Raw genomic sequence first — 26,643 nt, forward strand, 5'->3', positions numbered from 1 at the left:
GAGTTAAAGACCGGTTGAAGATGTTCTGTCTTGTTTTCATTCTTCATGAGGAATAAGTCTCTAAACTTGCAGGGCCTGTGGAAACACAGATCCAACACTGATCGCAACAAAGAGCTTAAATACCTCCAACATGCACAAATATTTGACACACAGCATGTAATTAATTTCCATGAATGTAATGTGTTTGATATGCTGCTTAGAGATGGCAGTAACTCCCAAAATGGAGCCAATGAGAATCAGTAAGGAGATCAATAAGGAATCGAATTGATAAGTGATATTGATAATAGAATCAGAATTGCTACGTTCTTATCAATTCCCAACCCTAGTATTTACATTCATGAAAGCATCTCTTTATTCATTGTACACTCGAGAGTGTTCCTTAATTGGTAAGATGCTGTAAAATTCTTCTCATTGACCATGTAAATAATTCTGTTATCCTGCACTTCTGTGGTCCTTCAGGTCTTTTTGCTGCTGAGCTGATTCACTGCAGTCTTTCTTTTAAAGAAAGAATCAGTCTGTTAATTTTTTGCTCTCTTTTTTTTGCAACCTAATAATGGCTTCCTTCATTTGCATTGACATTTCTTATATTTAAAATCAGAGAAAAAGTTACGAAATACAAAATCGAGACTTTAAATTAACTTCAGATATTACATCTGCTTAATTTTTTATGAATTAAGAAGCGGTTCAGCAGGACATGAAACTGTTTATCATTCAACTGTCAAATTACATTTGAACCACTCAGAATAGGGAACTTTGTATAAAAATGTCTTTAATTGCCGAAGAGTTAAGCCAAATATTGCCAAAGAAAAAACTAAACATAAAAAACACTAACTGTAAACATAATATACAACAATAGACAAATTAATATGAAATACAATCTAAAGACAAAAGACAGGTTGTCTGTCCTACATGTATGCTGTATCTGTAGCTGCCTGAAGTTAAATGGCTTTCAGTACGGTTAAATAACCATTTCCATTCAAACCACTGAAACCACTGAAGGTTCGCTCGCTCGCTCTGTGGTATAGTATCGCTTCCTGTTCCTGCTCAAACACAGTGGTGTTTCTGAGTAGCTTATTTGCTTAGCAGTTTAATTAACAACTTTTAAATACATTCTTTTTTCACAGTATAATCTTCACGTGCTTCATCCGAAGCACACTTTCTGTGTACTCACTACCTAATTTATAGTATTCACTCACTGTCTCTGTACTGTTTCGCTAGCTTAGCTCGTAGCCGACCCGTTAGCACCATGGCTACTTCACCTGTCCCTTCTGCACTTTCTTGCTCATTGTGTCAGATGTTTAGTTACTCCTCGGCCTCCTTTAGCAGTAATGATATCTGTAACAAATGTAGCATATTTGCAGCTCTGGAGGCCAGGATTACTGAATTGGAGACTCGGCTTTGCACCCTGCTCTCACCCTTAGCTAGCCAGGCCCCTGTAGCTGGTGCAGCCGAAGATAGCGTAGGCCCCGCTAGCTGTTCCCCGGCAGACCCCAAGCAGCTGGGGAAAGGCTGGGTAACGGTGAGAAGGAAGCGTAGTCCTAAACAGAAGCCCCAGGTACACCACCAACCCGTTCATGTGTCTAACCGTTTTTCCCCACTCGGTGACACACCCGCCGGGGGTCAAACTCTGGTAATTGGTGACTCTGTTCTCAGACATGTGAAGCTAGAGACGCCGGCAACCATAGTCAATTGTCTTCCAGGGGCCAGAGCAGGCGACATTGAAGGAAATTTAAAACTGCTGGCTAAGGGTAAACGTAAATTCAATAAAATCATAATTCACGTCGGCAGTAATGACACCCGGTTACGCCAATCGGAGGTCACTAAAATCAATATTGAATCGGTGTGTAACTTTGCCAAAACAATGTCGGACTCTGTAGTTTTCTCTGGTCCCCTCCCCAATCAGACCAGGAGTGACATGTTTAGCCGCATGTTCTCCTTAAATTGCTGGCTGTCTGAGTGGTGTCCCAGAAACGATGTGGGCTTCATAGATAATTGGCAAACCTTCTGGAGGAAACCTGGTCTTGTTAGGAGAGATGGCATCCATCCCACTTTGGATGGAGCAGCTCTCATTTCTAGAAATATCGACAAATTTATTAAACCCCTCAAAACATGACTATCCAGAGTTGGGACCAGGAAGCAGAGTTGCAGTCTTACACGCCTCTCTGCAGCTTCTCTCCTCCTGCTACCCCCCCAAAAACCCATCTCCATAGAGACTGTGTCTGCTTCCAAAAAGACAAAAAACAAACTAAAAACCAGCAACAAACAACTTAAACAATCACAAAGAAAGAACAATACAGTATCCACATCTGAACCAAAGAATAAAACAGTGAAATGTGGATTATTAAATATTAGGTCTCTCTCCTCCAAGTCTCTGTTAGTACATGACTTAATAATTGATCAACAAATTGATTTACTCTGCCTTACAGAAACCTGGTTGCAGCAGGATGATTATGTTAGTTTAAATGAATCAACACCCCCGAGTCATTCTAACTACCAGAAATCTCGAAGCACAGGTCGAGGGGGTGGTGTGGCAGCAATTTTTCACACCAGTCTATTAATTAATGAAAGACCAAGACAGACTTTTAATTCATTTGAAAGCCTGATGCTTAGCATTGTCCACCCCAGCTGTGAAACTCAGAAACCAGTCTTACTTGTTATCATCTATCGTCCACCTGGGCCTTACACAGAGTTTCTGTCTGATTTCTCAGACTTTATATCTAATTTAGTTCTGAGCTCAGATAAAATAATTATTGTGGGTGATTTTAACATCCATGTAGATGCTAAAAATGACAGCCTCAACATGGCATTTAATCTGTTGTTAGACTCAATTGGTTTCTCTCAAAATGTAAAAGAACCCACCCACCACTTTAATCACACTCTAGATCTTGTTTTAACATATGGCATAGAAACTGAACATTTAACAGTGTTTCCTGAAAACCCTCTCCTGTCTGATCATTTCTTGATAACATTTACATTTACAATAATTGATTACGCAGCAGTGGAGAGTGGACTTTATCAAAGTAGATGTCTTTCTGAAAGCGCTGTAACTAAGTTTAAGAATATAATCCAGCCACTGTTATCATCGTCAATGCCCTGTACCAACACAGAGCAGAGCAGCTATCTGAACGCTACCCCAACAGAGGTCGATTATCTTGTTAATAATTTCACCTCCTCACTACGTACGACTCTGGATACTGTAGCTCCAGTGAAAACTAAGGTCTCTAATCAGAAGTACCTGACCCCGTGGTATAATTCTCAAACACGTACCCTAAAGCAGATGACTCGTAATCTGGAGAGGAAATGGCGTGTCACAAATTTAGAGGATCATCATTTAGCCTGGAGAAATAGTTTGTTGCTTTATAAGAAAGCCCTCCGCAAAGCCAGAACAGCTTACTACTCATCACTGATTGAAGAAAATAAGAACAACCCCAGGTTTCTCTTCAGCACTGTAGCCAGGCTGACAAAAAGTCAGAGCTCTGTTGAGCCAACCATCCCTTTAACGTTAACTAGTGATGACTTCATGAACTTCTTCACAAATAAAATTTTTATCATTAGAGAAAAAATTACCAATAATCATCCCACAGATGTAATATTATCTACAGCTACTCTTAGTTCCATTGATGTTAAGTTAGACTCTTTTTTTCCAATCGATCTTTCTGAGTTAACTTCAATAATTACTTCCTCCAAACCATCAACGTGTCTTTTAGACCCCATTCCTACAAAACTGCTCAAAGAAGTCCTGCCATTGATTAATTCTTCGATCTTATATATGATCAACCTATCTCTAATAATCGGCTATGTACCACAGGCCTTCAAGGTGGCTGCAGTTAAACCTTTACTCAAAAAGCCATCTCTAGACCCAGCAGTCTTAGCTAATTATAGGCCAATCTCCAACCTTCCTTTCATATCAAAAATCCTTGAAAGAGTAGTTGTCAAACAGCTAACAGATCATCTGCAGAGGAATGGTTTATTTGAAGAGTTTCAGTCAGGTTTCAGAGTTCATCACAGCACAGAAACAGCTTTATTGAAGGTTACAAATGATCTTCTTATGGCCTCTGACAGTGGACTCATCTCTGTGCTTGTCCTTCTTGACCTTTGTGCAGCATTCGATACTGTTGACCATAATATTCTATTAGAGCGATTAGAACATGCTGTAGGTATTACAGGTATTGCACTGCAGTGGTTTGTATCATATCTATCTAATAGACTCCAATTTGTGCATGTAAATGGAGAGTCCTCTTCACACACTGAGGTTAATTATGGAGTTCCACAGGGTTCGGTGCTAGGACCAATTCTGTTTACATTATACATGCTTCCCCTAGGCAGCATCATTAGAAGACATAGCATACATTTTCACTGCTATGCAGATGACACCCAGCTCTATCTGTCCATGAAGCCAGATAACACACACCAATTAGTTAAACTGCAGGAATGTCTTAAAGACATAAAGACTTGGATGGCCACTAACTTTCTGCTTCTTAACTCAGATAAAACTGAGGTCATTGTACTCGGCGCTGAAAAGCTTAGAAATATGGTATCTAACCAGATTCTTACTCTGGATGGCATTACCTTGGCCTCCAGTAACACTGTGAGGAACCTTGGAGTCATTTTTGACCAGGATATGTCCTTCAACGCACATATTAAACAAATATGTAAGACTGCGTTCTTCCATTTGCGCAACATCTCTAAAATTAGAAATATCCTGTCTCAGAGTGACGCTGAAAAACTAGTTCATGCATTTATTACTTCCAGGCTAGACTACTGCAATTCATTATTATCAGGATGTCCAAAAAACTCACTAAAAAGCCTTCAGTTAATCCAAAATGCTGCAGCAAGAGTACTGACAGGGACTAGAAGGAGAGAGCATATTTCTCCTGTTTTGGCTTCCCTTCATTGGCTTCCTGTTAAATCCAGAATTGAATTCAAAATCCTGCTCCTCACATACAAGGTCTTAAATAATCAGGCCCCATCTTATCTTAATGACCTTGTAGTACCATATCACCCTATTAGAGCACTTCGCTCCCGCTCTGCAGGCCTACTTGTTGTTCCTAGAGTATTTAAAAGTAGAATGGGAGGGAGAGCCTTCAGTTTTCAGGCCCCTCTTCTGTGGAACCAGCTTCCAGTTTGGATTCAGGAGACAGACACTATCTCTACTTTTAAGATTAGGCTTAAAACCTTCCTTTTTGCTAAAGCATATAGTTAGGGCTGGACCAGGTGACCCTGAATCCTCCCTTAGTTATGCTGCAATAGATGTAGGCTGCCGGGGGATTCCCATGATGCATTGAGTTTTTCCTTTCCAGTCACCTTTCTCACTCACTATGTATTAACAGACCTCTCTGTATTGAATCGTATCTGTTATTAATCTCTGTCTCTCTTCCACAGCATGTCTTTATCCTGTCTTCCTTCTCTCACCCCAACCGGTCGCAGCAGATGGCCGCCCCTCCCTGAGCCTGGTTCTGCCGGAGGTTTCTTCCTGTTAAAAGGGAGTTTTTCCTTCCCACTGTCGCCAAAGTGCTTGCTCATAGGGGGTCATATGATTGTTGGGCTTTTCTCTGTATCTATGAAGCGCCTTGAGGCGACATTTGTTGTGATTTGGCGCTATATAAATAAAATTGAATTGAAAAATTGAATTGAATTGAATTATTCAAATACTACATAAATGAAAACATTTATTTTAATTGTTTTCCCTCTCTGGTAAGCCTGATTTGCTGTTGCTGAAATTCATCATTGGAAATTAATATGAAATTAATTAATATGAAACTGTATTGCTTTCAGTGTTTTAAATAAAATAAAATCAGTGTTTTAAATAAAATACTGAATTTATGTGGGATTTGTTTTCTTTTTATACATACGTAGCAGAAATGACAATTACAATACAGGTGTACTGTATTTTAAATCACAAATCGTTCACCTTAACACTAAAGCTAACTTTAAACATTTATTTATTTATTTATTCATTTATTATTTTTCAAGATTACAGCTGAACATCAATTGCAATGGATCCAACAATGGCATTATCACTCAGGAAAACACTCCAGTGGGATCTAAGATTGTCTGTGATAAGGACAGGACTGTCATTCCCGTGACCCCAGTGCTTTTCAAGGCCTTTATCAAAGTATGTATTTCTTAAAGACGGGAACATGCCTTGAAATGTATTCTTTATGAATGCGCTAGAATGAACTCAGACAAAATCTGCTGCATGTTTCATGTCCTAATTATTCTTCAAATGTTCTAACATAGTATTACTATACACTGAATATATCACATGTTTAGTCATGTGCTAAATCTTTGTGAACCAGGGACCTGCACCCTTAATGGATTGAATCAAATGAAATTCTTTAGCATATTCCTACATTAGCTGCCCAGAGTACTTTTGCAGCAGTTCATCTGTCTTAATAAGTTCTGTCAGAGTTCTGTCTCTTAATTATTTATTGGTTTAAAATGGACAAAAAACCTTCTAACTTGACTACGATTCATATAAGTATGGTTTGTATTGTCAACATATAGAAAGTAATACGTAAATATTTAAAATGGCATATCAAATTTGACTTCTCCTTTAAGGTCAATAGATTAATCTGAAGGTCAAAGTGATAATTATGCTCTATCCAGCTGTTTCTTACTGCCAATGTCTATACTTACAATTGTTATGCTCAGATTTTTCAGACGGAATTCAGGAGAAATATTTGTAGTTTAAAAGATGTAATTTGTTTGAGCAGTTGAAATTACAAGTTACAGCGCTGGACTTTTGTGTGAACCAGCGAACTGTTTCACAGAAAAGATGACCCTGGATCGGGCTGTACAGGTTTATACTGTGATAATAACAAAGATTATCTTCTCCCAACACGAACGTGGCAGTTTGCTGTGAATCCCCCCCGTTCAGTCCGACCTCACCTTGTATTTGCTTGTCCTGGAATGAGAAACGGAGAAGAAAAACAACCCCTGCGTAGCCTTGGCTATCTGCCTATTATTCTAAGGCCCAGTTCAAGAGCCTTGGGGGTCTCGTTCGCATTTCCTGAGCCAGAAACTAATCTTATGTTTATGTAAGCATGCAGCAAAAAGGACGACCTGCACGCTACGTCTACTCTTCAATATTTTAGCCCAGTCATAGCACCCGACAAAGCTTTTGACCCTGAAAACGCGGAGCACCAACTGGTTTATGAGAATATTTGCATTGTGTATAAATAAAATATTAAAACAGCTTTATCTAATAATTTAAATTTAAAAAAAAAAAAGTTTTCAACCCTAATACAATACATAGGCATGTAATGAATGCTATTCTGAATTTCACATTACTTTGTACCTTTTTCTTTGTTGTTCTCATCCTACAGATTTGACATACACGTATATACGTATATATATATATATATATATACATATATATATACATATATATATATTAGGGGTGCAACGATACTCGTATCGATATCGAACCGTTCGATACAGTGCTTTCGGTTCGGTACGCATATGTATCGAACAATACAACATTTTTAATTTATTTTATCAACTTTCCTTCTGACGATGCTGTCTGTGTTGAGCGCTCAGTGGATCTGCGCTCGACAGTGCAGCCTAGGCGGAGTAGTCGAACACAGATTCACTGAGCGCAGGGCAAGCTAGCTAGACAGAAGTTAAGCTCGTTGCAACATGGCAAATTGAACCTCCCCCACCCTCATTCAGATCTGGCGTTTGGAACTATTTTGGTTTTCATGTGACATATGACCCTGAAGGTAAGCCTGTCATGGACAAAAGTAAAACAGTATGTTGGATGTGCCAGCAATGCTCAATTGGTGGGAACTAGTGTGTTAGCGCAGTTAGCTCGTTAATGTGTTGACGTCTTCCAGCCCCACTCATGAGGCGATCCGCGGTAGCTCGTTAACGGAGATTTGCCGTGTTGTGACCTTAACGTCATTTCAGATTAACGCTGACAGCACTAGTGGGAACACAACCAATATGACTGCACATTTACTCCGACATCATCCTAGTGCAAAGACAAGTGGAAGCAGACAAAAACAAGCACGCATGCTACAAACTTTACCCGAGTCATTTAGACAGCCGTTAGCACATGATTCTCCTTATGGGGACCTGATATGTTTAATATGCTGCTGAGAATATAGCCCAGAAGAAGCGTATAGTATAGCTTTTATTTTGGAAAGAGACATTTCTCCATAATAAACTCTCTTTTCCAAAGATGAGTGATTCCTCAATCAGATACAGGGCTCGCAAAATCGCTAGCCCGACGTCCTGGGGCTTTTTTCCAGTCGGGCTACCAAAATCTATCTCTGCCCTGCCCGTCGGCCTATCGTAGGAAGGAAAAATATATGTCAATGCTTTTGCATTCTTTCGGAAATGTAGCTGGGTAATTATGTCATTGGCATCGGCCACTGTCAATATGTGACATACTGAAATCGCGTTTGAATTTGCGCTTGTTTTTTGCTTTCACTTTGCAATCGCGTGAACTGTGTATAGAAAGCGACAGTACTGATTGGTGAGTGATGATAATTTGCGCACCAATTCCTCTGACATCGTCTTATCAATCGTTAGCTTACTATGCAAACATGACAAGTGAAATCTCCTGCAGCTTAAACATGTGAGAGGTTGATCGCGCAGAGAATCGCTGAGCGTTATGTTAGTGCGTGTGTAAAAGCAGCAGGATATATATTTTAGTTCTGCTGAGCCAAATAAGACAGGTCAGGGTGAAGAAGTGACAAAACGGAAAGGTTATGACAAATCAGACTATAAGGCAAAAAGAAAGTGCAGCTTTATGGTTTCATGGACAAAAGAATTTCTGTGGCTGCAATATGACGAGCTAAATAACCAGGGCTGCACATAAGTGGTCCGCAGGTGCGCATTCGCTGTCAAAATAAAAACCCGCACAAGATAAGAAGTTGCAACGCGTGTTTGCGTACATAAGATTTTCAGGAGGAGGACAGACATTTGTTTAGAACTCTTAAAGATGTCGAAGAAGCTCCTTTAAGCAATTACTGTGATGTTCCTCCACCTCCAAAGAAATGTCAGAAGGAGTCAGAACCACAAAAGAAGCACGTATTCTCGGAAAAGTGGTTGCAGGAGGTGAGCTGGCTTCAAACAAATGATGAACGCACAGAGATGTGGTGCAGAATGTGCCGTGAAAATTTAATAAATGACAAATTAATAAAAAGGCATGAACATTTTTTTTTGTATTGAAAAAATATCGAACCGTGACACCAAAGTATCGAACCGAACCGAACCGTGAATTTTGTTGTATCGTTGCACCCCTAATATATATATATATATAGGGATGGGTATTGATAAGATTTTCACGATTCCGATTCCATTTTCGATTCTGTTTAACGATTCGATTCTTTATCGATTCTCTTATCGATTATTTTTTTTTTAAAAAGGAGAACACTAAGGTCAATTAGCTTAGATCTTTGTTTTATATCTTCTCTTTGAACAAGATAGAAATTTAGGAATAACATGGCCTTACAAACCCAACAGTGAGATCTTAAGAGATCCAGCCTACGGCTCTTCAATGGGGTGTCACAGGGTCCGCAGGAAAAAAAATTGTAAATGTAAAATAATAAAATAAATATTCTTCTGTAGCAATAACAAAGTTTAACATAACTTATTCTGTAGCAATTACACAAGAATATCCAGTAATGTCCCTGCCTACAATTAAACACATTCACTTACCGAAAATCGGGGGCATCTGCTGTGGCAAATGGGTGCAAACCTTTTACCACAAACTTAGTCACTGCTCGGTGACATTCATCTATCCTGGCCTGAAAGGAGACGCTAACGGTAGACTGCAGCGACAACTGCCAGCATCTGAGCCAGACTCTGTCTGTCTCTCTCATCATGGTCACCTAAATGCACAGTAATGGCAGATTTTGTAATAAGGCAGATCGCGCTAACATAATATGCACTGTTAGTTGATTATTTACCTGCCGCATTAACGGGAGAGGACGTGCAAACGTTACCGCTGCTGCTGGATTGAGGTTCACGAGTCCGGAGCGGAATTAAAAACATGACATTCATTTAAGATTATCATGTGTTTTGTGAGCAAATGCTTTTGCATATTCATAGTGTTTCCTCCCTTAAATGAAATATCTACTTTGCAAGTATTGCAAGTTGCCCTGTTGTCATCCGTTCTCGTAAAGTATAACCAAACTTTTTAGCGTTTGAGCCGCCATGTTTCCTGCCAGGTAAATGACGCTCCGCAACGTGGTGACGTCATGTGGGGCGACTGGAATCGATAAGGGAATCGTTTGCAAAAATGGCAAACAATTCCAAGGAATTGAAACAGTGGGAACCGGTTCTCAACAAGAACCGGTTTTCGATACCCATCCATATATATATATATATATATATATATATATATATATATATATATATATATATATATATATATATATATATATATATATATATATATGTGTGTATATATATATATATATATATATATATATATATATATATATATATATATATATATATATATATATACTGTATATAGTGCATATAGTGCTGTACCAAAGATAGCACTTCAGCACTGACTGTTGACAGAGCACTTTCAAATAAAAACAGTAAATTTTGTATTAATTTTAAATCTACAGCAGGTTTACAGTTTTAAGGCTTTTCAAGTGCTCAGAGAATATATCACCACTGCCAAAAATGCCATGTCAAGCTAGCTTTTAGTAGATGGAACTTTAAAACCGATGTTGCTGTGAAACATTGTTTATTTAGAAAATTCCATCATATTGCACATAAATCCAGTTTAGTAGCTGTCTAAAGGAGTTATTTGTATGATGAAAACCTGATTTATAGTAATAAATAGACAGCCTAATTAAAGTAATACCTTTATTTAAATAATGAATAAATTTGTATTCATCAATGTAAATAAGTCATCAGTAAAAACAAAACCCAAAACCTTATATACTAATTTTATAATTCTGTTAATAATAGATTTTTTTTCATTTTATTTTACACTAAAACAAAATAACTCTCAATGGCAGATATCAGATTAATAAACAATACATTTACTGTATCGAAAACATATGAAGCACTTTTTTATCTGAACAAAATATTAACTGTTAATGTTCTTTGATTAAACTGATACTATTGCAATGAGCTGAAAAATCATAAGCAGAAAAGCAATCAACTACAGAAGTTTGGAAGAATATCTGTGTAAGAGTGCAACTGACCCTAATCCAAAGACATCAAACAAAATGCTATGTTAAGTTTGTTCAAGATGTTTAAGTTAAGTTTAAAATAATAATAATAATAATAAGTAGGCATGTCTTGATGCATGCTCAATCATCCAGGTAAGGAAATGCAAGTGGCAGATGGACAGTGTGTGGAAAGTGTGCTTGCCCTGGAGCTCAAGCACACTTTGGTTATGCAGAATTAGGACAAAGATCCAAAACACACCCCAACTCCACATCTGAATGTCCAAAAAGTTTTAGAGATTACAAGATTTTAGAGTTTCCTACTTAATTTCTAAACTACAATGTTGGCATAACTTAAAACAGTCCATTTATGCTGAAAAACCCTTCAATGTGACCAAATTAAACCAATAGTAAAAATAAAGAGGCAAAGAGTTCATCTCCATTAATGCACTTGACTCAATCCCAGCTATTGTCGATGCTTGATTTTAATCTATGGAAATTTTCCCACAGAGATGCACTTTAAAATAACATGAGTGATAATAATCATAGCATCTTTGCTTTGGATGGTTTAGTTTGCGTCATTAATGAGATATTACTGCTCGATCGTCTTTTGCTTGTGATAAAACCATAAAAGGAGTTGTAGAAAAAAAACAGCTATCATAATGAGTAAAACTGAGCATCACATATTGTCTCAGTCTTTGGAAAGTACACATAGTTATTTTTTAAATCTGGTAATCAGAAATCTTGATCATGTCAGTGTTGCTTTTAGTTCTTTGCTTTTGACTCAGTTCTTTGATACAGCCTGATTATTTTCCTGTTATGAAGGTCTTTCCATATATTCTTCTCCAAAATGTAGTCATGGTTGATGTAGAAAATGACTTTGCTCATGTTTTTCTCAACACAGTAGTTAGTCGTCAGTCATAAATCCATATGTATCCACCTGAGGAAGACAGAAAGGGAGGAGAAATAGTAGGACAAATATATTATAATTATATGTGTGTGTGTGTGTGTGTGTGTGTGTGTGTGTGTGTGTGTGTGTGTGTGTCTTTTTATTAAAGTAAGAGGAAGGCAGGTTGAGGACAAAGTTAGAGAGGCAAAGGCTATGATGGTTGGGATCCATCAGATTCATCCCAGTTATTCTTGGATTTAAAACACAGAGAACAGTGAAAACGCTTATAACGCTTATGTTTTATGAAGGGAATTATCATGTGGTGGGTGGCACTGTATTAATCACTATGGTTCGGACCTTTTGTTTAACTTGCAGAGTAAAAATGTACTTTTTCATGAAAGGTGTCTTTGACTCTTCATCTTATTTCTGATTCATCTGGGTGTGTGAGAAAAATCCTGAAAGTTGCCTTGCTCATTCTAGAGTTAATTGCCAGGTCAATGCTTCTAAAGCTGTGAATACCAACAATAAGCACACAAAGTTCAAGTAGTTTTAACTCACTATGTCACAGGTGTGCAGAGCCAAGAAGACAGTGAATGCCCCGTTGGTTGGTCTGACTAAAGGCCAGGATGTTTTATTCAGATTAGGTGACAGTAAGAACCTGTGAGTGAAGAAGAAGCATCAATTAAGCATACACATGGGGGAAAATGAGCAACATTTCTATGACAGCAGAATAGGCAACCTCCAAATCCCAAACACACTGTAAAAGAACACATGCATAGAAAATTACTCAGTGTAAATTACTTGATGTACTTCAAGAAGACTGGAGTCCTACTCCTGAAGACCACTTAAAGGAATTACAAGAAAGTTTGCCTGAGAGAGTTCAGACTGTGTTGAAAAATAAAGGTGGTCACACCAAACATTGATTGGTTAGAATTGTACCAATATATTTTGTCTAATATACAGTGTTGGGAAGGTTACTTTTAAAATGTATTCCATTACAGATTACAGAATACATGCCCCAAAATGTATTCTAACGTATTCTGAATACTTTGGATTACTTAATATATTATCATGCTTTTTACAACTACGTGAATGTACTATTGCTGTGATTTATTACTGTTACTGAAGGTCCGCGGCTCTGAACCGTAGTAAAGGGACCTCTGACTAATATGGCGGGGTCCGTGTCGGCTCGTAGCTGAAAAATAGCTTTACTTTGTTGTATGGGTCAACTTTTCTTGCGAGAGACAGAGATGCGTTGAAAGGCTGCTCCAACGGAACTTATTGTTTTCGGAGGAAAACACGAACACAGTGTACAGTCGAGTCTTAATAGCTTACTTACAACTGGGCTCGTCAGGCACTCTTCTTGGCTGCATTGGTTATTATTATTATTATTGGTTATTATTATATTTACATGCTTCCAGCTCCCGTTATTGCTCGATGACAGCTCATACTTTTCCACTCTCCTTTTTCTCCCTCCTCTTGCTCACAGACACATAACGGGTATGGCAGTCCATTCTCCCTGCAACATGGACTACACTGCCCATGAGGCTACATTCTTTAGAGCTATGCCTGTAGCATTAGCCCTGTTAGCTTAGCACAACAACAACAAAAAGGCCCCTCTCACCCAGGAAACACACAGGCTGTCTCCCAATTCAGGGTCTGCAGCCTTAAAGTACGCAGCCTCAACGATCCTCAAGGGCCGCGTACTTAAAGACCGCTAAGGCCGGAAGTGCGAGGCTTGTGAAATGGGACGGTCTAGCCTCCGTTGCGCTGCCCAGGTTGCCTAGCAACCATGATACTAACAGCTGGAAACGTTTCATACGGCTTTGTTTGACAGAAATTAAGGATAAAATCTTTTGTTCATTTGTTTGTTTGTTTCTACATGAGCTTTGATCATTCTCTGTAAGATTAAGCTCAGCTATTTAACAGCGTATATTTTAAAGTAAAGGCTGTAAAACCAAGTTAGAACAAACGTCGCTAATGTCACATAACTTTGCCGACATGTGGCCAACAGTAATGTTTTAATGATCTTCATTATTAAACATTTGCACATAAATAAGTGACATAATATTCAGTACTTACTTAAGTTTACTCTTCGGGCGCCCCTCATCCGCCGTTTTTTTCGGCAAAATTATCCACACCCACCGCCCGCGCTGTGCATTCTGGGATATGTTGGGCCACGAAGTCTACACCGCCTGTTGTCACTACCCGATCCGTACCGGAAACCCGATCGGTACCCCGCATGCGCGAAAGGTGTCTACTTCCGGTCGAAGCGTTTTACGATAGTTACGGGTCAGAGTATCTGTTAAAATGTTAAGAATAATAAGTATCTCTTAAAATGTTTGCAATAATGAAGCATTTCAGTACAATGTAGACAAAAACGAAAAATAAAAAGATAGTTACGGATCAGGACTCCCCGATCCTTACTGCGCATGTGCAAAGTCGGACCGTACTGTCACTACCCGATCCGTACCGGAAACCCGATCGGTACCCCGCATGCGCGAATGGTGTCTACTTCCGGTCGTAGCGTTTTACGATAGTTATGGGTCAGAGTATCTGTTAAAATGTTAAGAATATTAAGTATATCTTAAAATGTTTGCAATAATGAAGCATTTCAGTACAATGTAGACAAAAACAAAAAATAAAAAGACAGTTACGGATCGGAACTCCCCGATCCTTACTGCGCATGTGCAAAGTCGGACCGTACAAATCGGGTCTACCCGATCCGTACCGCGCATGTGCAGGGGTTTTCTTCTTCTTCTGTTCTTTTAATGGCAGTTTACTCCCCAGTGTACGAGGATACTGCCACCTGCTGACCGAGCGAATGAACCCTATTGTAAACTGAATTGGCGTCATTACAAACGTGTGTTAAATTTGATTTAGTGATCATCAAGTGTGTTTATGCTTGTCTGTGTGGAGAGGATTGACTGGAATAGTGATGATGATGTCCGCTATCACTGTCAATTGTCAGTAAACACTTAATCTGGCTGCTGAATCTTCACGTGACACATTGCTAAGTCAATATTATTAAGTCTGTAATTAGGCGCCATTCTTCTTATTTTATGGCGCTGTTGTTCAATCGGGAAACGCTCTCTGTTGAGGAGAAAAGCATGATTTGTTTGTATACGGATTATCCATTGTTTAAATGTCCCGGGCAGTCGAAAAGGAGGCAGAGCTGTTGAGAAATGCTAGGAGCTAACTGGGCGCTAACCGTATCATTCAAATATATTGAATGTCGCAAAGAGAGGAAGTGACGTAAGATTTGCGCATGCGGGGTACCGATCGGGTTTCCGGTACGGATCGGGTAGTGACACCGCCACGTCCTTAAAATTCAGGGAAATTAAGGACGCTTTTGAGGGCCGCATTTCGGGCAGCCTTTGAATTGGGACAGCCTTCGTCGCGTCACGGTGACGTAATCGGCCTTAAAATGCGGCCTTTAAGGCTGCAGACCATGAATTGGGATACAGTCACAGAGAGAGAGAGAGCGTAGCCCTGTAACCATGGCAACCGTAACGCTGCCGCCTGGAACAACAGAACGTAGCTGTCAAACAACACCCAAACAGTCAGTCAATGGTCCTGACCCACCACAATATGAAACAGGGAAGTACCGCCGTGTAATCCATTTATTTCAACAAAGTAACTGTATTCTAAATACCACCTTTTTAAACGGTAACTGTAACGGAATACAGTTACTCATATTTTGTATTTTAAATACGTAACGGCGGTACATGTATTCTGTTACTCCCCAACACTGCTAATATATTGTATTTCTATGTATGTTTGCACATGTTTCAATAAATTGCTGCAAATATTTCCCATTGCATTCCTGGGGGAGAGCTGTAAACAACAAAAAGAAACTGTAAGTACAGATTGGAACCGTTTCATCATTGTTCCACCTGAGTTCATCACGATGCTTTTTTGATGTGTGTTGATTTTGTTTGTTTGTTTGTTTGTTTGTTTGTTTGTTTGTTTTACATTCCATAGTGGCCTGGAGTTAAGTCCCAGATAATAAAATAGTCATGAATAATACCTTCATGGCTGATCACTCTCTATTAGATCAATTAATTAATCTCCAGTTGTTGTTGTTGTTTTTTGTTTTTGTTTTCTGTCTCTCCTCCTCCTTTCTGCCTGGGTGGAGCTCGTTACGGGCTCTCGCTCTTGGCCCACGCACCTATGTGATTGTCTCCACCTGCTGCTGATCTGGCTGATTTCCCCAGCTGCTATTTAAGGCAGTGGCACAGAGCAGCTCACCACTGGAACATTGACCCTCCTGAGTTCGTGCTCTCTGCATTATCAAAAGAATCCCCTGTGTATTTTGCTGTGGAACTAACATGTGTGGATACCCCCCCCTTCTCTCCCTGGAGCCCTGGACCCCCCCCCACCCCCACCCCTCCCAACTCACTGCACATATATATAGCACTGAAGTGATCCCTGTTGTAAATAAATAATCTCCTTTTGTTCTCAAAGAAAGAACTGTCTGCGCGTGAGTCCGTCCAGTAGCCATGAAAGCTTTCTTCTAACTATTCATAGTCCTTTTAACAAAAATATTATGTACAGGGTGTTAATTGCAGGCTGACCTGTTCCGCACATATCGGAGGAAGTCCTGGTGCAGAACGTAGAAACGACTTTCATTGTATTGCCCTGAATAGTAGGTCCTTGGTCTGGTGAGGTTAGAAGACAAAATATGGCACACTTGTTAGTCACATATATGCCACAGAAGATATTTTGATTTGTAAAAGACATTATATTAGAAAGATACATTTAAATTACATGTCACAGGTAAGGCTGTATGCAGGTAAGGCTTCCATGTACACTCAAAATTTGCATTTGTGAAACAAATGGCAACTGGTTAAATTTAATTGGTTAAATTCATGTTTTTTTTTTTAATTTCTTTTTTTTCTATATTATGTTACAGTGTTGACCTAAGGCAACAGACTTTGAATGAATTAATACATTAAATATATATATTTGTATTGATTAATATTTTATTTTGTCCAATTGTTGTAAATATACTGTAAAGGATAATGTATGATAGTACAAATAATCTTAATAACTTTCTCCTCAGTGGCATCATTATGTGTTATATAGAGGGTAAAATAGAAGGTTATAGTGTTTATTTATTTGCTGGAAAATAAACAAACATATGTGTACAAAACATTCACATCATGATTCTGCTTCCAAAAATGCAAGGCAGGACTATTTTGAAAAAAACAAACAAAACAAAATGTAAACAAATACAGTTGGAGTCTTAATTCCTAAATGGGATAATTGCAACATTTTGAAAGTGGTGAATACACTTCTTGATTATTATTATTATTTATTTATTTATTTTGCATTTTATACTCACAGTTTATTGCGGTATGGGCCAGCAGAGACCTTTTCTCCTCTCAGAAGAGCCTTTAGCCACTGGAAATCCCTCATCCACTCTGGAATCAACACATATTTTATACCCTGCCAAAAGGAAAAGGAGAGCACATATGTTTATTCTGTGCAGGGAAAATAAGTACAATACAACACTGTTGTCTTTGAAGTTTAAGTACCTCGTCATGAGGGGCAGATTTGTACCCGTACTTCTTGAGCAAGTAAAGTGATGTTGTGATGGAGTGGGCTGTGTGAACATAAACCGATGTTTTGTTTCCTACATCTTCCTCATAACCCTTAGTGATGGCACCATTCATCCTGCCAGACAAGACAAGAATACATTTTATCAGTTGTTGCTAGCTAAAAGTGTAATACCAATGTCTAGGTGTTGACTACAAATATCTGCCATATATAAACTGCTTGTGGGACAGTGAGCAATTTCACGTGAAGTAACATCATAAAGCAACTCTAATTCGAAAGATGCAGGAACATTGTGTAAAATGTATCAGATTGCAGTTATTTTCAAATCTGACAAACCCACATATTATACACAATGGAACACAGAAAAAATGTACAATTTTAAGAAGAATATTTACGCTTATGTGTAGTGATGTGCGGATCGATCCTGAAATATCGATTCCTCCGATACCAATCATTTATGTTCTAGAATTGATTCTCACATTAAAATATCGATATTTTAGTAATTTACGGTAAATTTGTAGTTTATCATTAACAGGAACACAGTGGAAAGAAACTATAACATTCGGATTGTGTCATGGTCCTGGGCCATGTTGGCCCAGCATTCTTAGTTTTCTTGTATTTTTGTATTTTGTTCCTTATTTATGCCGTGGTTCCTAGGTTCTGTTAAAGATGTTCCTTATTTGATTACCCCCTGTGTGCCCCTCTGTGAGCCCTCATTTCCTCTCCTTGTGTTTCATTCAATGTTTTCCCCAGCCCGTTATGTCTGTGTCTCCTCCTGTCTGAACCTTTGTGTACTTCTGTGCAGGCCAGTTCAGCAGGTGGAGAACTGTTGTTGAAATAGATGTAATAGTATGTCTTGCTGAAACATGTAAGGAATTCCTTAAGCACTGATAACAAACCATAAATAGATACACATTGTGTTCTCACAGAGAGAAGAGAGAGAAAGACTATTGTCATGGAATGGACATATTATAGTTGTTTAAGAAGTGTTACTACCACCTAGTGGTAACTAAGCAGAATGTCTTTTTTGTAGAGGAAGTGGTCTACAGGAAGTAGTGTGCTCTTTAGCTGCTGCAGTGACAGCATTTGTAATCTGGTGGCAATCTCTGCAATCCTGGTGTTAAAGTCCACAATATCGGCTTCATCCGTAAGTTCCTATACATTTAATGTGTATTAGTAAGTTTTGACACTGTTTTGAGTTAAATCATATGGAGGCAGGTAGATGCTTGTATGTTTTCAGCAGATGCTTCATCTGTGGTCGTGTGTTTTTCACTAGAGCAATGTTATTCTCCCAGTGTAATGGAACATGTCTTCATTGTGTATTTTGTATTCCTTTTCTTTGTACAGTTTTAAAAAAGAGAGAGAGAGAGAGAATTTATTTTCATCAATAAATCCTGCCAAACACAACAAGCGGCCTGTTTCTTGGAGGATGAAGTGCTGGGAATAAAGATTGTTAAGCTAACTGTATAGCTGAAATTATGTTGCCTGCAACAAACTTTAGTGAGGACAGCATAACTATGATTTTTAAAAAGAGTTTCAACTTTAAATTTTTCTGACCAGTTTTTCACTCTGCCTTAGTTACTTTAACCTCCTAGGATCTGGCGTCCACATATGTGGAGATCATATTTTGGCTGGTCTAGACCAAAATACTACATTTTGCTCTACAAGGGCCTGATATCCACTTACGAGGACATTATACTGTCACTATTGAATCGAAATTTAAAACAAATTTCCTCATATGTGGATCTCATTTTTGTCAAAAACAAAAATCAGGAAAAAAAAATACAAATCAGCTAATTCTTTGTTTTTACATTTATCTAGTCCCAGTCAGCCCAAACAGCAAAGAGAAATTAAAAATGGATGCTATGAAAGAGTTCGGGTCTTAGGAGGTTAAATGATTTTGGCCACCTGAGGGTCCAAACATCAAGCACAATATTGATTTGTGGCCCTCTCTCTTGTAGAGATTTCTCTAGACTGTGTGGATCTTTTTATGATATTATTCACAGTAAATACTGCAAATTGTAAACATTGTACTGTAAACCATCACCCCTAACTGGTCACAGTAGATGGATATTCTGTTAAATAGGACATTTTCCCTTCAGGAGGGGTCCTTGGCTTGTTCTCTGTATTATTTTAGCATCTTTACCTTACAATAAAAAGTGCCTTCAGATGATTGTTGGTATATGAAAAAATTAATCGAATTGAATTCAAATAATGACTAAATAATTATTTTTCTATAGAAACAATGATGTAAGTCTAGGAACCTTTTATGTTTTTTTGTTGAGGAACATTTTTCCATAATTTGTAGACTTAGTGTTTTGTATGTTGTTGAACTGCTGTCCATCTTCTTCAAGATGCTCTTTTTATACCCAATTATGTCACTGACTTGTTAGTTAGCTGAATGTTCAGCTAGGTGTTTTTGTTTTTTGTTTTGTTTTGTTTTGTTTTTTGGGGAGGTGGGGGGTTAGCCCTACTTCATTTTCCTTTTTTTTTACCTGATCCAACTTTCTGTAGTTAGAAAATAAACAAAAATGTTGTTTGTGTGGAATTTTATTAAAAAAAATGTATTTAGATTTTTTTATATAGTCATAGACTATATATAAAGGTTGGACATCGAAAGAGTAAAGCCAGTACGGAAGTGAATGAATATGGAAGACATCTGCTGTGATGCTTACACCTTTGATAAAGTCTCGCAAGTGTCCGTTTTCTTTTTATAGATATAAAAATATGGAAATGTACTGATGCATGATCTGAATTATAATATTTCTGACTGTCTGAGGCAAAATTTCCCCAATTTGAATCGAATCGAATCGTGAATCGAATCAATTCGGGACCTTGTGAATCAGAATCAAATAGATTCTAGAAATCAGTGACAATACCCAGCCCTATATGAAAGTCACAGAGAAAGATAAAGCAGGGTATGCTTTACACTGCTGTATCTTTTCTACACTTGGCCTAGTGCCTGTCAAACAAAGCCAAGAAGTTTGCATGGGTTTTTTTTTTTGTCTTACCGAAAAACGTAATCATGGCCATCGATCTCCACCCCCTTCTTTGAGCCGTTCAGGATTCCTCCAGTACCTACCACAGCACAGCGCACACAGCCATCACCACCGGGTTTTGGGAGAAGAAGTGGCTCTTTTGGCTTTGGAATCAGCTTCACTGAATCCATCACATCTGCAAAACAAAAGTTGCTGTATGAGTAGAAGAGGTTTGTTAGTTTTTTGGGGTTTTTTTGCCTGTCCCGTTTGGATCTTTAGCCATCAGAATTGTTGTCTGAAGGCCAAGAAAGATGCCAAGTGGATTTACTTTACCAAGTGGATTATCATGGCCTTGCCATATTATAATTATGTATTTTTTTTTTTTTTTTTTTTTTTAAGACGGGACAGACATGGGAATAGGACAGGGAGAAAGAATGAAAGAAAGAGAGGGAGAGAAAGAAAAATAGAGGGGAGAAGAGATGGTGAGAAAGGGGGGAAGAAAAAAAAGAAAAACAAACAAAACACCTGGATCAACTGGAGATAAAAAACCAGAAGAGAAAACAAACAACAAAGAGCAACATAATAAAAACAACACCATCACAATAAACTAGCTAACAATAGATAACAGTAGATAATTTCACCTGTTGAGAATGAAAAAAGAAAACAAGTAGAAGAAAACGAGAGCAACATAATAAACAACATCACGATGATATATGGGAATATAACAGTAAATACTAAATATTAAACATTATTGTGCAGCACGTAATATCGACAGCGCACAGTGTGCTTTGAGGTAGGAGCCAAAAAGGGTGTCGTTTGTGTGTGTGAGCACCTGTGTGTACACCTGTGAGCATGGACGCGCTTGTTTTTAAAAGGTTCCTTCATGCAATGATCTGCTAGAGGGTGTGGGGGGCCACAGCCCCGTCCACCAGGGCATGAAGCAGGTATGGAGGAGATCAAAACTCCAGACATCCAGAGGCCCCCAGAACACAAGAAGTGGCCCGAGCGAGCTCCAGGCCCCGATAAGCAGCAACCAAGGAGTGAGCCGGTGCGTGCCTGGACGCCCATCCCCGGACACAAAGAACCACCAATGCACCGATGTCTGAGGGCATCTGCCACTGGCAGGGGAAGTGGTGGGGGGAGATAGGCTTCCATACCTTGGAGGACCTGGGATTTCCCCAGAGAGGTGGCGTCTGATACCCGACCTGACATATAGACACAGACATACAGGCACACACAGATACAAACATCCATTCCCACCCTCATGCTCTCATATGCAATTACTCAACACTCACCCAACATGGAGACAGACATAGAGAGACACTGTACACTCAATCACAATCCCCAAGCGTACTCTAAGCCCCGGGTCTAGGTACCCTTGCCCCTGGAGGGGGAAACTGCACCCAGACCCAGGTGGTGCTACCCTTTTCCCTGGGGTGGGGAGAAGCAGACCGCCCCGACTCCACAGCAGCAGGGAGGCCCCACACTCCAGACCCCAGTCGGACGGCCAACTTCTCCTCCTAGCCCCCCGCTCCAACAGGCCACAGAGAACGGGGGTGTGTGAAGACTCCAAACCTCCCTCCGCCCGCTCATATGTAGTGTTGATGCTTGTGTGTTCTAAGGTGCCTTTAAAACCCAGGAGGGCATGGAGCCTCCAGAAAAAATGCCTAAAATGAATACTTTAACTAATCTGTTTACATGTAGATTTTAAATGTAAGCTTTTGTTTGATTGGTATATGTTCAGTTTATACCAATCACATTTTCCTTAATGATTAATTATTTGAATAAATAAATGTTTGAATTTATATATTTTAACTGTATTTTACTTAAAATAATTGCTTCATGTTTTTTTATTAAGTAGTCCAGAGTTAGGTTTATATCAGCACACCATCTTTTCTATTCATCCATTCCTAAATGCATTGACGTGCTGTTCTTTCATTGGCTGTTTAAACATATCTCATAAAACTACATAGGTGTTTAAAAATCCAGTCAGAGAATAGATGTATATTACTCTGTTATTCTTCAGTCTGGCACACAATACTGTCCCAATATCAGCTTCATAAAAACCTACCATCATATTTGTACTCCATAAACCCAAAAGGCCTGTTGAAATGTGAAAGCCGATTCCACTCGCTCATGTTAATGTTGTCTTTGTGCAGAAACAAACGTATGTTAGGAAGAAAAGCCTTCTTGAATTTCTCATCCTGAGAGTTTCGTAGAGACTGAGCACATGTCTGAAAATCATAAAAAAAAATATTAGATCACGAAACAAGTTAAAATGAATGACTTGTAACAAATCAGGAAACAGCAAAAGCAATACGTCAAGAAGCCAAAAAGACAGAAACTGAAATGTCAGTCATCATGCAGATGGCTGGTATGACTCCAGCTATGCTGGCTCACATCCATAAAGTTAATACATTTGACTGTTTTTACTATATCTTGTCTTAACATGCTTACTGGTCGTCTATGTTGAGTATCTTCACTGTAAACATCTTCAAAATCCCACTGAGGAAGCTTCTTGAAGTCTTTTTTGTAGAGGAGAGCCATGGGGGTCTCAGCTACAATGCGTTGTGTTGTGTTGTTTTTTGCTGAATCTGCTATTTCTGCTTCAAATCTTCTGCTAAAGTCAGGATGTGGTGGTCCTGATTTTAATTTTAATTCCCAGTATGCCCTGTACCTCCCAAGCACAAAATCTTCCGATTCACTGTCATCTATTTCTATGAAGGTTGACCAGCTGAATCAAAAGGGAAACAGAAGCAACATAAAATAATTAGTGAGACAAGTAGTGTGTGTTTCTCTGAAAAACTTTACAGAAAGAAAAAAAAATTTACCAGTAAACAGATTAAATCAATCATAGGTTTTTCATGAGTCAACATAACAAAACACAACCCACCTGATACTTTTTATTCTATTGTCTAATAAATTCAAAATAATCAAGATACATGATGACAAAAAAAGCAAAGAAAAAAACTTTAAAATTAACTCTGCCATCTCTGGTTTGTGGAGTTGTTGCTGCTCAGTTAAGCTCAAAAACTATCTGCTCTCCCTCCTGAGAGCTGCTCACAGGTGGAAGATCCACGTAACACCTTGGCACTGATGCAGCAGGGCAGGGCTGTAGCACAACTGCCATAGAAACATTCATACAAAATCCAAAGCAAACAAATTCATTCAGAAGCAGATACACCCATACACAAAATGTCATCAGACATTTGTGCCTTTATCACACAACAAAGGGATGCACAACAACATTTTAATTGCCTGGTCACGCCATGCTGCATTCCAAGCACCCTGGTAAACTACTGACGCAAAGTTGTTTTCCATGAATGTGTGAATGTTAGATAGAAAAGACTTAAGCATAAAAATGCTTCCATGAATGGATGAATAAAGAAAGTTGTTTAAAGCGCTTTGAGTACTCAGGTTGTGTATTATGTAACACCGGTCTGTTTACCTCTTTTTTCACTGACTTTGATACATTGAGTGAAAATTACAAAACAATGACAATAAAAGGAGTACATTTCTGTATTTTTTTAATATTTGTTTGTTAATCAAGCAACATGTTGTGTAATTATCGAAGTTCTTAAAAAATATTGAAAAAAGTATAACGTATAACGAAAGTATAACGAGACAGGGGGGAGTAAAACTGAAAACAACCATGAGACAGACCTCAGAATAAAATAGGAAGTACACAGAGACAGCCTGGAGGGAGAAAGAGAACATAATAATAATGGATTGGATTTATATAGGGCTTTTCAAGGCACCCAAAGCGCTTTACAATGCCACTATTCATTCACTCTCGCATTCACACACTGGTGGAGGCACGCTACGGTTGTAGCCACAGCTATAGTTGTAGCCACAGCTATAGTTGTAGCCACAGCTATAGTTGTAGCCACAGCTATAGTTGTAGCCACTTCTGTCAGTCTGCCCTGGGGCAGACTGACAGAAGTGGCTACAGTTTATTCGACGTAGATGGTCGAATAAACTGCTGTTTTCACACAGCAGTTTATTCAGCTGTGTGAGAACCCCGGAGGAATCCTCCCGATGGATCAATTAAGTTTTATTTAATCTAATTTAATCTAATAACTTTAATCTCAGCCAAAACGATTTACTCACCAACAAATAAAATACAACTAAAGCACTGAAAAAGGCCAAACAATAACATGTTTAAGTTATTTGACGTTTACACAGCTACATTCTCGCCTGAAAATGTGTTAAAAGTTGCGACCCAGAAAGAGTAATAAGAGTAATATTAAAACTAAGTAGCTGCAGTAATAGTAGCCATTGTTGGAAACTGGAATTGGCTGGCCCAGTCTGGGATATGGTTTTCAGTTTTGTTGTCCGGGTGGAAAATCGGACTTTCGGGAAGGGCACTGAAATTCGGGATCCCCCGGAAAAATCGGGAGTGTTGGCATGTATGTCCTAGCATAGCCTGTAACGTTATTGTGACGGACACGTTATATGAGTGAACTTGACTTTAAGTGACTTACAGGTTTCTTTGAAAAATACTTTCTTATATCCAGGTTCTTCCTCTTTGCTGCCGTCCTCCTCTCCTCCTGGCAGCGCAGGTTTACCGCGCTCCCTGAAAGGCTCAGCCAATCACATTGGCCATATTTGCCACATGAGGTAGGACTCCAGTAGAGAACGTAATTTAACTGTTTCTGCACCGCTCGCTGAATGAGACGCTAACAGATCGGTTTTTTTTCTTACTATCGGGTTTGTTTTTCTTTACTCGAAGAGATCAAATTATTGGTGTGGACAATTCAATAATCGCTGGATATTGGTGGGGACATGTCCCCTCCCTCCATGCCAAATCTACGCCCTTGCCTCAAGGTGCTTTATGTTGTAAGCAGGGGCGATTTTAGCCCATTTTTGGGGGTGCTTCAGCACCCCCAAAATGAATCAAAGCACCCCCAAAGATTTCTTACTTTTTTTTGACAATATTTGTTGTTTGTGTGACACACTATTAAAAATATAAAAAATATACAGTACTTAATTGAGATGGAACATTTAACAGCAAAAGTTTAGATAACCCCCCCCCCTCCCAAAATGGTTTGTTCCAGCTCGGCTCTCCCCTGCTCTGCAGCGCCGTTGCTGCCAGAGCGATAGTGGCTGTTACGCAGCGGAGCGGAGGGGGAAGTGCCTGGCTTAAAACAGGACATATTAGCTGCATTTAACCTTCAGTTACTCTTTATATAGTTAGGTAGGAGTCAGACCATGTTTCTTTTTAGCTGAAAAACATTACACCCAGGTAACCTGCAGTGTTGAAAATGTCTTTTCCGACGATGTTTGCTACCCTACAATCCGTCCTGCTCTGTAGTAAAATCAGTGATATTTGACCGTCCCGTTGCGCCCATTGAAATTTATATAGCCTATTTAAAATCTAAAACTTAACATTATCTAGCCTGCTGTTGTTACCACTGTCCTGTTTGAAATGTAATGAGAGAAACTGGTTATTTTGTCATATGTGCCGATATTGAACCCAAGTTACTAACTAGCTAACTGACTGGATGCAGTACAAAGAGGCAGCCAGGTTCATAATGGATATGAGGAAGTTTTTTCAACAGAAGGAGCCACATTTAGTGTAAAAGTGTAAAAGTGTAAAATCAAATTATCCATAAATAAAGGATAATGTTGGATCAGTGTTTCAATATTTGTATCCTTTATTAGATGTGCATGTGGTTTGGTTATTTGCGTTTTGGTTGAAAGTACACTGAGAGAGGACTTTTTTTTATTAGTGATCTTAATAGTATTTTTTTTTTTAAATCTAATTGAATACAATCTATTTGTGTATGATTGTCAGTCCAAAGAGGGAGAGAGGAAAGAGGAGAACATGAGGAGAAAGTACAAGATCAGGAAGAACCAGGTAAGGAAACAGGCAGGGAGTACTAACAGGCAAGACAGAAACTGTTAAACTGGCAAATAAAAAAAACAACAACTAATTTTACTCATACAATCTGGAAGTTGTGTTCTCCCTATATTAAAGCTGCTATACAGAATCTGCTAAACAAACTGGGTTGTCAGTCCTGGCACTGCATTACCATATTGAGCTTCAGTCAGAGGAAGTCGGGTTGCC

The 26,643-nt window shown here is 38.9% G+C and overlaps 1 protein-coding gene and 1 long non-coding RNA gene across 2 annotated transcripts; both read right to left on the bottom strand.

The window, feature by feature from the left end:
* Window positions 1-8,533: 8,533 nt before the first annotated feature.
* Window positions 8,534-10,330, bottom strand: LOC146512442 (uncharacterized). The gene is made up of 2 exons (XR_014875551.1): window positions 9,921-10,330; window positions 8,534-9,842 (listed from the first exon to the last, which is right to left on the bottom strand). It is a non-coding gene; the product is annotated as an uncharacterized LOC146512442 (long non-coding RNA).
* Window positions 10,331-10,905: 575 nt separating this feature from the next.
* LOC146512443 (alpha-N-acetylgalactosaminide alpha-2,6-sialyltransferase 1-like) lies at window positions 10,906-25,162 on the bottom strand. The gene is given in 10 exon segments (XM_085171151.1): window positions 10,906-12,054; window positions 12,056-12,084; window positions 12,592-12,691; window positions 16,611-16,694; window positions 17,381-17,484; window positions 17,574-17,712; window positions 20,607-20,769; window positions 22,645-22,807; window positions 23,031-23,307; window positions 25,058-25,162. Coding segments are annotated over 9 exon segments (1,017 nt in total). The 5' UTR covers window positions 23,121-23,307; window positions 25,058-25,162; the 3' UTR covers window positions 10,906-11,909.
* Between the last annotated feature and the right edge of the window lie 1,481 nt (window positions 25,163-26,643).

This window comes from Neolamprologus multifasciatus, chromosome 8 (assembly GCF_963576455.1).
Source record: "Neolamprologus multifasciatus chromosome 8, fNeoMul1.2, whole genome shotgun sequence".
Taxonomy (NCBI): domain Eukaryota; kingdom Metazoa; phylum Chordata; class Actinopteri; order Cichliformes; family Cichlidae; genus Neolamprologus; species Neolamprologus multifasciatus.